Source organism: Achroia grisella, unplaced genomic scaffold (assembly GCF_030625045.1).
Source record: "Achroia grisella isolate CSIRO2021 unplaced genomic scaffold, CSIRO_AGI_Agris_v1 utg551, whole genome shotgun sequence".
Taxonomy (NCBI): domain Eukaryota; kingdom Metazoa; phylum Arthropoda; class Insecta; order Lepidoptera; family Pyralidae; genus Achroia; species Achroia grisella.
The window spans coordinates 581,924-597,975 of NW_026712935.1; the positions used below are offsets into that span (position 1 = coordinate 581,924).

A 16,052-nucleotide genomic window follows, 5' to 3' on the forward strand; every position below is an offset into this window, starting at 1 on the left:
TATATTGACGTAGGTAATATTTATATCGTTTTAAAATATTTTACTTACAATAAATTACAATTGATTACTAAATCAATATTAGTTGTTGCGTGGGTAGACACTTTGTTCCGTAATTAGTTAAACTCACCTAATGACCGTAACCTATTGTGATAAGTAAGTACCTTACAAGTACACTCGTACGAGTACGAACAGAAATATTTATTTAGTAAAGAAAGTGTCTATAATAAATATAATATATTGATAGAAATATTTTGTTTGCTATATAATATCTTTGAACTAATAAAAAATATCTACCTATTAAAAATAAATTCATGTGTATAGTACTGAAGTTTTCGAACAAGAAAACTAAAGTATTCATTACTTTAGTTTTCTTATACATAATTCGTATTCATAGATATAATATAATATTACATATTACACTAGATATCTACAAATAAAAAAAAATATGTAGGATTAAAATTCGAATATTTCAAAAGATTTGATATGAAAAAGAAAATAATATGCCATATAGAATTTACACAAAGAGTTACGATGTTTTGAAAGGAAAATACAGAAATGCGACTACATTATGGGGATGTTATAGGAAAGCCTGGGATGGATTCTTCCATGCTGTTCACAATTTATCTTCATGTATATCAAATAAAGCGGGCGAAGGGTTAAATTTGTCTAACCCTATTCCACTGTGAGGGAAATTCAAAGCCACGTTTCACGCTAATAAGACCGTGTCAGGGACAATGGTGACCGTCACGAAGGTAACATCGGAATGTGTCCAAGAGATGTTTTGCGTAAGTCTGCGTAACCCATTTACACAATTAATACCGTTAATGATGGTGAGTAATAAAATTAAACCTTCTTGCTATTTATATAAAGTTTAATACAAGTAGTTGCACATTTGTAATTTAGTGAATATATTATAGTACTCATCATAATTATTTATCAAGCAACTTTAAAAAAAATATAGTATACCTATACACAAAAAAATATAGTAGTGTTTATTAATAAAAAAATGTCGTATTAATAATAATACATGTTATATTATTGATAAATTAATATAACAATATAGGTAATAAAGGCAATAGTAAAACCTACATTAATTTTAATGCCTTACTATCTTCGTCGTAGTAGGCAAGATACACTGCTAAAACGAAACTTGGGGCTCAAATCTCGGTCTTATTTCGGTTTCATGACAGCAAAAGAATATTCCGCCTTTAGAGCATCTGAACATATACCTACTGTGCTGAAAGTTATTAGTATGATTAGTCAACATTTTAATGTATCTATATTACATGTTATTTATACAGAAAAAAGTAAGAGCAACTAGATAATTAAAAACATTAATTAAACCTTGCCAATATCATAAAGGTCGATTAGATGAAAGTAATTAAAAAGTAAGAACTTCAAAATTCTAAACCTCCGTTTGCTATTTATTCGAGATCATATCTAGAATCTCATAAAACGGAATAATTACTATGTATCATACGAGTAAAAGCCTTGATCTGATTTCTATATAAATATGCTTTAAATTACCGAGATATATGTGGATACTGTCAGAATAGATACTGTATCTATATAATATACTGAGGAATAGGGATACCAACCATACGAGCATCCTTGTATTAATATGAGATTAGCCTGCGAAAATTAGTCGTAATACTATGATGTATAAGGTTGAGAAAATTGAGTAAATATCTCATATTTTAACAGATTTTTTAGTACTTCTTAAGAGGCTAAGTGTTTTATAGTTGGAAACCGTACAAGCAGTGTGTGAGGTTTGAAAAAAAGAAACTCATCTTTTGGTATAATTTTACTGTATCCTGTTTATTTAAAATATACTTCAATTGCATAAATAATGTTATAACATAACAAAACTACATATTAATAACATGAATTTAATTAATAGTAAATCAATCTAAAATTATATTGAATCGTCCTCGAGGTCACTGTATAATATAATGCCTATTGTCTGGCAGTTATCACGTACGCTCATCATACTGGCATTGTGTTTACTGAATGTGTCCACTGAATCATCATATCATAACCGAACCTTACAGCTCAGTTCACGCAAAGATAATTAACACTAAATCGGCGTTAGTATGTTTTATTCGCATATATACTCAATTGCAAACAATCAGTCATACAACGATAAACAAAACAGTAACTGACGACATACATAGTACTTCTACGTCTATGGATATCAATGGAGTATTTCATATTTGGGGATCGTAATATCCTTATTAATAAATAAGGTGACACTGCGTCGTGGGATAGAGGATTACAAAACTGAATTATAACGAAGTACAAAAGAAACTTTGTGTGCCAATTAAAATTTTTGACATACTCTCCGGTTAAGGAGACGACAACATCAAACAAATAATAAAACAACAGGCAGTAGGCTCGCTCCCTTGCTTATGTTGGATTCAAATATACACAGCGAAATGCGGGTACCTATGTTAAGTGTTGTTTACTACAACATGGACAGTTGACAATGCCTCTGACTATCTCAACTGGAATAACAGTCTTGACGGTATGTTGTTTTGTAATTCCAAACGTTGGGAAATATATCAATTTATTTTTATTCCATGGGTAACAACATAGACTCATTCATTCTACTTCTATAATTTTGATTTATAGTAGGAGTACTAATTTAATAATAACTGAAATCTTCAGTCATTCCTTGAGTCTCTTTTGTGTTTAGTTTTTCTATAGTGGATCTAAGTTGAAGAGCTTAAAGAAGTAAGCGATCGTCAAGTCTCCGGTTTATGTTTCTGGATTATCTTTTCACCCCACTATTCTATGAATGTTGATTTCTTTGTAGGTTTCACCTTCGGCGCTATCTTATGGGTACATGTAGGTGGTTCTAGCGAGTAAAGGAGTCATGTCTTCGGAGTTAAAGAATTATCAAATTCCGTGAAAATGTGTTTTCGTTTTATTTACTACCTTTTATCTTCAAAATATAGTGTTTCCTAGATTAAAGACGAAACATTTAGTGATCTGTTTAATAGTTTATTATTTTATTATTAGAACATATTTATAACATCGCGTCTAGTGAAATGTAATTAACATTCCTTATTTACCTGAATTATCAATACCTCTTAACAATATACAACTACCTGCTTGAACAACTAACATAACTTAAACTTTTCGAACTCAGCTTACAGCATTAATCAAGTTGTTTCGCATGTAGCAGTCTATCCGCAGTTTAGTTCAATTTAGTTTGCTTGTTGTTAATTAACGCTGAAAACAACTAAACTACATTTGAAGTGAAACAAATTACGAATAACTGTTTAATATACTTATAGGTTGTTCATTTTTGATCGCCGAATTGGGCTAATTTCAAAATTATTTTGTATTGAGTAAAAATGAACGGACGTATAAACTTAAACGCGTCGGAATTTTATAGATAATATTTTTGGATACGGTATTAGTTTTCATACAGATTTCACATAATATTCCTGAAGAAAATCTTAATAATAAAAACAATCTATTATACTCACATAGGTATGTACAACTACAGTTCAACAAGCAATCAATTTTATTGTTTCGGCCGACTTATTTCAACTTTTCATTGTTACATTTAAATATCATTATTTCGGAAAAGTCCTAAAAAAATAAACGGGCACTGCTCTTACTCTTTCGCTCTTTAGGATCATGGTCCGAAAACGAGATCAAACTAATTAATTGTAGAAATATTTCACCCTACTGCGCGGCTTTGTGTCTACAAGAAAACGTTAATTAAAACGAATTTAGATTTCTAGTTCTTATTGAGGAGAGAGTCAGCCGAGTCATTTAGATGAAATTTGTTATATATGTATATATATATATATACATATATATATATATATATATATATATATATAAATATATATATATAACATATTATACAATTACGGGTAACATTAACAATTTTTCTTATGTATTACGTAATAATTATTTGTATATGGGGGTAGTAATAACAAAATATGAGAATCAATTATTTACACAGAAAATAGTGTACTTAATTAGTAAGTAAGTTGTTATAATATAATAACAAAAATGTAATATCTTCCTTTTGAAGCCGTTTTCCTCTTTATTGAAGGTCGTAGGTCATCATGCTCAGCACTATCAGCTTACCTCCGATTATGTTTCTACATATGTGTCTGTCTTTGGCATCATAAAGAGTCATTGAATGTAGTGTTGTACCAGGCACATATTGGGCTATTTTATACGCTAATCCAAAAGATATATCATTATTTAAGAATAAATATGTGAATTTAATAATTATTACGAATATTAATAAAATAAAATCACAATCAAACTGCGAGCAACACTCGCACCTCTAGTAGTTGTTGTTTCTACAACAACTAAAAGATACATAAAAATGCGATAGTTTTCTTAACAACCAATAAGTCTATGTTAGTCTCTATTCCATAATCAAATTATACCATCATATATATTGTTTTGGCCTGTAATCGAAGTTAGTTCACTTTATTGTTATTGTAATGTGTTTTATTTTTAATTTAACTCTATTTTATGAATTTATATTTATATATATATTTTTAAAATTGTTCTATGTACTGATTTTGCCTGCGAGCGAATAGTTCACTTTATTGCTTGTAATATGTATTATTTTAAATTTAGCTAAACATTCTATTCTATCATATACGTACATTTTTAATATCCCGCATAATATTAGTTTTCTAGTCTTATCAAAGTAGGATTGAAATTGGAGGTAAATAATGTTTTCATGAACATCCCAAAGCTAGAAGAGATTCCAATTTCCTCAGTTCTAGTATTTTAAAAGCTTAGTATATCTCGATAGTCAAATATCGTCGCTCCGTTTTTCTCGGAAATTAGTTTTATACGTATGGTTTAAGTAAACAGAAAAAAGCCCAGTTTTGTTTGAGTAAACTGGGGTGAATAACAATTAAGAGGTTTAACGAAACGAAACAAAGTTAATTAAATTCGGGAAAAAAACATTTATTTTTTAATTACTTATATCTTTTATTTCAATCTATAAGTGGTATTTATAATCATAGTGAATAATGCTAAGTAGCTATATATATGGATATCCTAGAATAACGCTATTTTTGAGTTAATAGCCTCTTAGGCTTTATTACTTGTTAATTACTGACACTTCTATTATAGTTTCGGAAATATGGAAAAGAGCCTTCTGTTTCACTTGCATAATTAAAATGATTGTACAAAAAACGGTCCCATTCTGCCGAATGGAGAAGATTAATTATTACAAGTTGCAAAGACTCGGAAGTAACAAGGGACCTACTCAAACTTTTTTGCGTTCGTTAGCGTTGCTTTTGTAATGAAAACCCAATTTTAAATGGATTGCTAGCAGGAAAATACTAGCATACGTATAATTGTTCCATTGTTTGTGGTACAGCGTTAAAAAGCCAAATGAGAGAATAATTTTGCTTTTATTTGTACTGATCCCACTTAATTTGTCTTCAGGAACTAATTGCTAATTAATTGGATGACGGTCTCGGTGGTCTAGCCGTTTACCACACAGCTTTATTTTCAGATGATCACAATTTGTGACAAATTAGATTCCTCAGATGGTGCAAACATTTGTATTCATGAGTATGATTGCTGGTATTGGTAGGAGACAGAAATAAGGTATAGAAACATCTATGAATATTATATATGTAGGTACAACAAGAAAAAATGTTTCAGGATTTATATAAGTTGTCTAGTATCTATAACATAAACTCTTAGCTTGGAACTAGATAGTGCTGTGTGGATTGTCCCGGGTTATAATTATCAGTATTATTAATACGATATACATTATAATAAATTAATTGCAGTTTCTTCATGACTGAATGTTACGATGACGTGTACATATGAATATGAGGTAGTAGATGCACAGACAACTGTGAGCATTCTCATAACAACACAGGGGGAATTACTAATACATTTTTAGACTTTTTATATTTATTAGTTGTGTAAGTACAAATGGCAAAGGAGAGATTTCAATTATGTTCGTTAATTATATTTATCATATTACTAACTCCTATTAAATCTGTGTTTCAGTAAAATGTAGAATCAGAATAGAAATAAATAAAAATAGTAACAAATTTCATATAATAATACTGAATTTTAACATTATCACCAATAGATAATTATTAGACGATTTCACGGATGCTTATAGAAAAATTCAATTAAATCAATCGTAAACATGAACCGTTTGATCCTATAAAGATTCTTTATATTTATTCCCTTTAGTGGTTCACTAAAGGGAACATATTAGACTTGTTTGGCTTTAACCTTAAAAGGGGACCAATTCAAATTGAAATGAAAGAAATAGGTGTATCTCAATTCGGATTGCTAATGGAAATGTAAGATAATATAAAAAAAGAACGAATTGATATTTGAAATTCGGAATGAAATTAAATACAAATAAATTAGCAGTCGTATAAATTCTGCGAAAAGTACTCGTAAAAGCGTATCTAAGATACGCTTATTTGGGAATAGGATTTGGCAGAATTTATAGGGGTTAAAGATAGGTCGTACCTGGCCGTACTGTATGCGAGAGATAAAAAAAACTAGTTTTGTATCTATACATATTATAAAACAAACTAGCCCGCCGCGTCTGTTTGGGTGTTTGCGATAACCACAAAAAGGACTGAATAGATTTCCATCTAGTTTTACATCTAAATGTATCGTCATCTTACTCAATTCGTTATGGTTTCGTGAAAATTAATCGAAAACCCTGTGCAAAAACCTACTCAATTTTATATTATCTTACAATAAGTAGTTAGTTTAGCTATTATATTATTAATATACAAATCTATCTATCTGACTATATAATCCCCGTAAAATGTAAAATCTCCTGTACATGTGAACAAGCAGCTTGCTAAGCTAACTGTATTCTTGTTTGTACGACGATGAAATATAACAGTGAAATTACCAGTAGGATACAATATTTTTGTCCTCTGAAATGGCAATGCATTAGAAGAATAAGGGGAGTTGTACTGCAGTTTGTAATATTAGAAACTCTGTTTAAGTCCAGTTCGCTTACCATTAATTCATATAAAAATAGTTATAAATAAATACTTGGCGTTATTGATAGCTAATTACCTGTTCAACGGATCCATACTGTCTTCGGGAGAATACGCCACGTCTCGAGATCAGCTCGCTCGCTGATGAACTGTGAACAAAATTCTTACATGAATATAGGTACCTCCATTACTGTAAATCCACATTGGGTAGTTAACTGTTGACGTCATAGTAATCGTAAGATATCCACATTTAAAGACATGTACATATTTCATATATATTTTCAAGAATATTTCGCTCATTGCAAACTTTGACAACAAAAAATATTTATTGCCTTTTTCTTAGCTGGAACATGCCGTAACCGAAATCTGTAGCACATATTATTTATACATACATTATATTATCTGTTCTCATACTAACTTTATGGTGATTAAACTTCGTTATTGATTTTCTAATATTAAAGAACTTGTTATCGCTCCCTGTAATAATTGTAATTGTAAATTGACTAACCCTTTATAGTAAAGCCTGGAAAGTCTAATAAGCCTATTTTATTGAATTATTTTGTTGATGCTCTACATTCGAGTTTTTGTAATTTAACAAAAATAGTAATTGAAAGGACGTTTAAGTTTTTTTATTAAGATTGTCTGTTACTATGTGAACTGTAACAGGACTAATGAACGTATCTAAATATTGGTAATGCTTTGTGTTCAGTATTCGTCGAGCCAATGTTAATATAACCATGAAACGAGTCGAACAATAAATTGTGTATTACAAATACACTAACTACCAATTGAATATAGATCAATTCCATTCAAGTCAAGAAGACAAAGATAATATTAATAGGAATAGAGTCTTGGGCTTTTAAGATGAGACTCCATCTTAATACTGGTATTCCAAATAAGTAATTGGATGTGGAAATTGTTGTGTGCGTTGCTTCATCAGTTAACACGATGTGGCTTAAGATCTTAATTATAAAGAAATATTATTTAGCCAAAAATGTTCATTGTAGTAGCTTTTAATTAATAACGACTGCTATTGGAACTCAGTGACATTAAAGAAAAAGATCTCATATTGTTTGAAAATTTTAAAAAAACTTTGGCGTCCGCTGAGAAACACTCTCTGAATGTATTTTGTACTAAATTTTTGCTAGAAAGTTTCAGAAAAAATAGAAACCGTACGTAATTATTCTGTACAGTTAATTGATTCCGTGCGATAACTGTAATTATATACAGACGCCAATAACTATAAACATTAATTAAATATCTAAAAATATTATTCTATTAAATTTTATTAATTTGGGAGCATATTTAGTGACGTGCTAAGAAAATATTTAAGAGTATATAAATTGACCTAGGTTCCAAATTTCATTCTTCTAAATTTAGCGTTTAGCCTTCTAGGGCGTTAGTGGTTCATCATGACAAAGTATTTTTTAACTATACATTATTTTCCCCATAAAAGTAATAGTAATATATAGATATACAATCTGCGTTTTACCATTACAATAAATTTCTCGTACTCGAACAGCTTTATATATGTTATATACTGGTATATGATGATTCCACAATAATGTTGTTTTAAAAATAACCTCTGCTAATACTATACACGTGTATATACTCGTATTCTATAGAAGCATAAGTATTTAGATGTTATGACAAATCGTATGTGACTGAATAACGTATATGGCAATAAAATAAAAATAATACTTTCGGTTTATATAGAAAATAGCGTTTTTGCTTTACTCGCACGTATATTAACCTCATATAACAACATTTTTCACGGAACGGTTTCTTCATAATAAATCTTCCTCTATATCAACTCGCAAAACAATTCTATTCTATGAGATTTATGTCGTATTTAGATACGGATAATTAGGTACTTAGTAACAGTAAGATAAAGATAATGAAATTGTTTATATAAAGAATAATAATTTACTAATTTAGAAAATGGTATTTACTTTATTCATTAGTAATTTTATAAACATTCATTTATCAATTTCTAAAAATATTATCTAAATGGAATATTGAGATTGATTTTGTTATAAAACTATTTAATTTGTATACATGTGGTTCTAAAGACCATAGAGGAAATATTATTAATCTCTAATTTCGCTTTCAATATTCTAAATCGGATATTTCTGTTTAAGTGATAATGTTTCACTTAAAAACGGCTGAAAGAATTAAGATAAAATTTTCACAGCCAGTGTGAAATATGGGTAGAATAAAATACCGCCTTTAATTAATAATGTTTATATGTAATCTACCATTTTATTAATTCATTAATTTATAAAATATAGGTTATAGTTTGATTATCGTCCATAGAAGATGTCTACAAATGTACTTTATACTAGTAATGAATAAATAAACTAAGTTTATTAAAAATAATATGAAACACATATATACAATACAGGTAGGTATTTATAGACTGTACAGTCTCTTACATCACAAACAATTTAAATTAACATCCAGATTATATTATATTTAACAACGTTTTAAAATATAATGGAGTTTATACTCTTCAGACTAATCTAAATGTACTTGTGCCGTTAACAATTAACGTGGCTTTCGGTAGCCCTTGGACCCAAACGAACTTAAATCTACTGCCAGGGAGTTTAATCTGCCTCTTCCACTAAGAGTATATAAATTTGGTCTGTTTCTATGCTGAGATCACTAACAACAAATGAGAACTTCATTTGTTAATTACAAATCATTTGTCTATTTTCTATTGACTAGATATTATTTATTAAAATGAGTCTATAGCGTTCTAATGGATCTTTATAGTTTTAGCTGACAGCTCACTTGTTGGAAATCTGTTGCAACAATCGCCTATATATTTGAACATCACACATCGCATTCACATTTTCCATACGTTGACTTCCGAGGACTGATATGTAATATCTCTGTATCCTGTATTTAAATGCCATATGTCACCTTTCAATACATAACACATTTTACAAAGCAACTGCTTAGCGGTAGTAATATATACAAAGGTAACATAGAGCTAACAACGCGGACGATTTTGTGTCTAACATATTAAACACGCTTCTTACAACAAAATTGACATAGAATAAAATTGGAATATTTAAATATAAGTTTTGTATCTCTTAAAGCAAACTGCCCTTAGTTTCGAAATTTAAATACTTGAAATCAAAAATATTTACGGTTCCAAAATTCATTAAATACATCTGAATCTCATTTACACATATGAATGCTTTTATTTTACCTAAGAGGTGGGTGTAAAACCATTACGACCAGCCAATCGAATAATGAAAGTATAATGAACGTGGAAAGCTAATTTGATAGAAAGGTGTTTGGATTCAAAATTCTATTTTTGTTACGAATGCTATTAGTGCGTGTTTGTAGTTAATGGAATTTTAGACCTGTTATTATGTAGTCAAGACCTTTACATTTTCACATGTTATACATATAAGAGCACCAATAAATATGTGTGTACACTGTACTTAGTGAGTTCTATATTATCAACTAACTTTTGAAACAACGACAATTTTATTTCGAATGTATTTTTTATCAACCGTTTTTAATACTAATAACTTACACAGGCTGTTTTAACCACTTATGAACGTATTTTTTTATATTAATATTTTTTTCCCTTCTTTCCAGTTTATGTTTGCTACTGGGTTTTATATGTTAGTAATAAATTATTGCACTATCATTTTTATTTATTATATTGTAATACAGGTAGTGTTTTATGTATTAGCATCTTGCAATTAGCTAATACTAGGAATATTAGAATTGATGATGGAAATATCAATGTATATTAGGTCAGGAATTAATGTTTATCATTTAAACTAAAAGAGATGAGAAGTATAATACAAGTATTGTTTCTAAAATACAAAGACAACAAGAGATATAGAGAACAAGAATAGATATAGGTTTTATAAAAGAATATAATTACGACTAATATAAAGCACAAATATTCTCAACATTGCTTCTTAATTAATATACTGAAATAGTCTTTATTAATACAGACAAACTTTTCACATTTTATTTCCAAAAATTTTGGAAGAATTGATTATTTTTAATATAAGTTAATTAAGAACATTAATATAATTTCTCAAGAGTTCTCGAAAATATTTAAGTTAAAACTAAACATCATTTTGTCTAACTCAACTGCTTGAATTGTAGTAAAATTTCCAACGATTTGGAGTGCTCTGTTCCACGGTGACTTTCTTGAGGCGACTTTTGAAATATCGCTTACCGAGGCCCTTATTCCGTACTGCTCTCGACATTGGCCACTCAAATTCAATGTGGGGTCGTGGTAGCTTCCACTTGTATATTGTTATAGACATGCCAGTAGGCATTTTGTTGGCAGATAAGAACAACCTTAAGGTTATGAGTTTGGTATTTGTGTATTGAAGTAAAATTGGACCGCAATAAAGCAACCAATCATAGTAATTTTACTATTTTATAAGCATAGATAATGAAGGTAAATACAAATTATATATTGAATTGTGGGTAATTTCGTTGGTGGGTTATAAATCTTAAAAATAACTTTATTATACACATTATTATCTGGTTGCTACGTGAAAATATTTTAAGTTAATGAAATAGTAATTATTAGTCTGTGAGTTGTCAACACTACCACTTTTATAAAGAGACATTAACTGCGATAAAGAATGAACAATAATTTAGTTTTATATTATGATAGGTAATGATTTTAATTACCCATAGTTAGGTAATTAACCATAGTTAGGTTGCAGATGGTGGTTGATGCTAGCTATAATTAAGGATATAAAATTAAAATTAAGCATACAAACTATCTGGGGGGGAAAGAGATTGTTAGTAATGTGGACTAATAATCCATTACTAGCAATGTACCATGTTGGGTTGAACTCCTGCGCGGCTTTCATGGAAAATGAAATGATAAAGTCACTATGGCCTGACCTCATACTCATCTTAATATTCTTCACTACTTCATCACTTCTTCACTCTCCTCGCTAGTGTAAATCTAAGGTCTACCACTCCATTATTATCCATAAAAAAATATAAACTATCGTAGATTGATTTGCTACAAGCAGGTATTAAGAAATTTGAAAAATATGCAGCTAAATGTAAAATGACTGTCTCGTTTAAACACTAATGAAATAAACCTAAAATTAGTAAATAATTGTTTAAGAGGATTATTATACACCTATATACTTCTAAAGAATATTATTATTCTTTAGAAAGTTTATTAAGTATCATAATAAAGCTGGTACAGCGAAAGTCTATTAAAGAGCACTGTTCCAATCGGGCAAGCTTACACTTTGCAAACCGTGTTTATCCCATTACGTATCGATGTTATGTTTTCTTCGTTGGCATTCATTATACATTAAGGACCAGGAGCAAGAATATAGTCTGGTTCATTTCAACCTAATTTAAAACAGAGGAGAGTTTAGATTCAACTGCGTATTTACTGTACGTAAATTTTGATGAATTGAAAAATTATGTATACTTATAAAAATACTAATAATATTTTTTATATTATATGTATTCATAAATTGTTCATTAAATTTTAACAACTAATAACTAATGTGATTATTATTGACAGCAGTTTAATTAAACTTTTGTTTCCGACAAAGATAGGACGCAATATTTACGCACGAAGAGAAAATTATGAACATTCATATCCCAAGGCACCTGTTTTTCTTGAATAATACAAGGAAATATCTCACACTCACAAGTGGTGAAGATAAATAACCTAGACAATAAACAGACGGCTTTGTATTTTAGACTTAGTGGCTACCTATTACTTCATTATAATTTTGTTTTGATTAAATTTTAACACAAAGTACTAAATTAAAATTTAATGGGCTTAACTCATTAAGAAATTATTATCTATGAAAGCCTAATACACTGTAAACCCTTAAACTATTAAAAAATCTCTCTCAAATAATCTTGCACATTACGTTTATTTCATTTTACAATTATCCTCATGATTAGAATATTTCCAATCCTCTTCTACCTTTTTCATTTTCTATAATACCTAATAGCTCTCAAGCTTTCAAGCGTTAAACTACCATAGCTTCAACCGACAGCTTCACTATTTTTTTATACCTCGTTATTCTGTCTCAGTGTGTTATCTTTCTAATTTTCTATAGACCTAGTTTTGTTATATGTTAATATAAGTTAATATTTAAAATAATCATCATCATTGGTTTATCTTTATTCCATTATTTGCGATCGACGCTAAATCTGAGCATACATTTATGCATATCAATTATTGAATCAATATTTGTATAAAAACCTCACATAAAATAAAAACTAACACTATATACCAAAAGATTTTCTTACTCCAATACCACAATAATTATATTATATCACTAAATATATCCTCATATTTTACTAATTAGAAAATATCGACTATTTCGTAACTACAATGATTAAAATCATGTTTACTCAATACGTGACTTGAGCATAAAATTAAACAAATAATATTCTATTGCTACATATTCTACACATAGACTGATAAATTAATTCCAGTTTACATTTCATTCGCACACACTATGGACATGAATATTATATTCTACAAGCCGCCAAATTAATATTTCCCGGCCAGGATTCACGTAGCTATTAAGATCAGTGGTGTAGAAATTTCTAGAACAAAAGGTCTTCCGGAGAATTATGTGAACATCTGTTGGTAATAGCAATTTTATTATACCTTTATTGTCTCAAACGCTTTGAGTTATAATATAACTTTCGAGTAACTTTCTAATATCACTGGGGAATATATTATTTTAAGTTTATCCTTACGATTGTAAGAAATGTGAAAGTAAGCAATTATATTTAAGTTATTGACGTCTTAATTTCTCTATCGTATGTATTTGGCGTACATATTCGTAAAATATAGGATCGAAAAGATTATGGGTTATTTTTAATTGCGATTTATAAATAAGTATGTAGATGAAATCGCAAATAGATAACACTAATTCTCGATATCTATCTAAGTTGTGAATTTCTGGTCGAATTGTGATCGCACTAATCGAGTCAGGAACACAGTTAGTAATACAATCTTCACTTTGGTGTATTGAGATATTTTTAATATTTAATTTACCTTTTTATGGTATTTACCTAGATAATGAAAAAATAAATTTCTCTGTTCTTCAACAAGAATAAATTCGCTATACCTACCAGTGGCATTTTCTATATGCAGTTATAAATAGGGGTCATTATTAGACGTTCGATATTACTTTGGAATAATGTCAAAGAGTTATATTCTTAGAAAATACATATTTGCAAGTAATAAACGACTGAACCTTTATTTGATACACTACTTAGAAAGGTCATCCCTGAATCTCACTCGATTTTATTGCCAGCTATTGCCCCCATTCCTTTGGCGTGTTTCGATGACTAAGGAAATTGAGCGCATATGGATTTTTAACATGTCTAGTCGTATAGAAGACGTTAATAAAAGATGATTAAGTGGAAAACATGATATGTACGTCGTTTAAATATTGTAAATAAATAAATAAAGCAAATAATATGCAAATTTGTGGGTACTCACAAGTTGTGTACATGAAAATAAAGGATTTATACAGGCTTTACAAAATTTAAATTAGGTATACGCCAATCTAATTTAAATTTTGAATAATTATAACAAAATCATTTATCCTGACTTTCCGAATAAACTTTCTAATGGTAATTATGTAAATAAATTATGTAGGTATATGAATTTTATATTACATTGGAATAAAACCAGTTAAAATTTACTTGTTTTACTATTAATATAATCTTAACAAAGTTCTTCATAAAACTTATTATAAAATTTCCTTAGCATTAGACTGAGCTGTAAAAATATACCTACGATTAATATTTTAAGTAAAATTCTTATGACGCGCGAAGTTAGTTCACACGACTTACATATCGATGATTGTAATTTTGGGGCTCACGTACCACAATACTTCGTACCCTGGCTGTCTGTTTATAGGATTTTATTTTTAACAGGTATTTATATTTTATTTGCCAAGTATTCAGTTGTCTAGTGAGTGTATGCTTTGTTACTAGAATAGTTTGGGACTAGAGTTTGTGAAATATTCAAAGCTCTTTATTATTATATGAATTTATATGATTATATCCTTACTAATACTACTTGATGTTTCTTTTGACACCTAAACGGATGGCCTTTACAGCAGATAATAGGCTATTATTATTCTAGTCACGTTCACAAAGTCACGAATAGAAACAAGCATTTTTATACTTTATTTTATACATATAACAGACAATTATTGAATCAACAATGTTTTGTATTCAATAAACGAGCTATACTGTATTTATTTGTATTGTGGTTTATTACAATAAATGGTACTTTGGAGGCGTGGGTGGGAATCAAGAGTATATCCCGGGAGCACCTTTATTTTTCACTTGACGAAAATAGTGCGGTGTCCTTGTAAGTATACTTCTGTTGGAACGTCTATATAAATGAGTCGATAAATTAAAAGTAATGAATAACATTTTCTATTTCTATTAACAATGAATTCTATCAGTATTCATATTTGGAAATGGATCCCTGATTACAAATGTTGTTTAAAAAAGTAGTATTATTATTAAAATTATAATATGCCAAGAATGATGTACTATATGTTAAATTTCATATGTAGATAGTATTATGATTTTATCAATCGTGAAAATAGTATAGATAATAACAGTAATTGATATTTGTTTTTGTAAGAAAGGAAGTTAATATCTTATATTAAATGAACTGCAGTTCAAATAATAGATATAGATATAACAGAAACTAACTAAGAGCGGTAACTTTAGTAGAAGTACTTTCATTTATGTAAGTTATGAAAATTATTTAATTATATCAAACTGGCCCTAAAATGAATTTTCCCAAAAAGCTAGTTATCAGTCTTATAATAATTTTTGTATATGAGTTTTCTGTACAGTTAATTATGGGTAAAATATTGTCAGGTAAATATAATTACGGTGTTTACAACCTTGTTCTACCTCATTACCAAAATACAGGGACCAATGCCACCTAAGACATGAATGAGATCATAGACGATTGAATATCTCTGTGACTAGGATTGTTGGAGATATGCTCGCACATGCCTTTATGAATATTAGAAA

At 29.0% G+C, this 16,052-nt stretch overlaps 1 protein-coding gene across 1 annotated transcript in view; it reads right to left on the reverse strand.

The window, feature by feature from the left end:
- LOC131848343 (GTPase-activating Rap/Ran-GAP domain-like protein 3) overlaps nucleotides 1-16,052 on the reverse strand; it is a 188,519-nt gene that overhangs the window by 39,491 nt on the left and 132,976 nt on the right. The window contains exon 3 of the mRNA XM_059198160.1: nucleotides 7,069-7,138. Coding sequence (XP_059054143.1) covers nucleotides 7,069-7,138 — 70 coding nt within the window. The remainder of the gene's footprint in view (nucleotides 1-7,068; nucleotides 7,139-16,052) is intronic.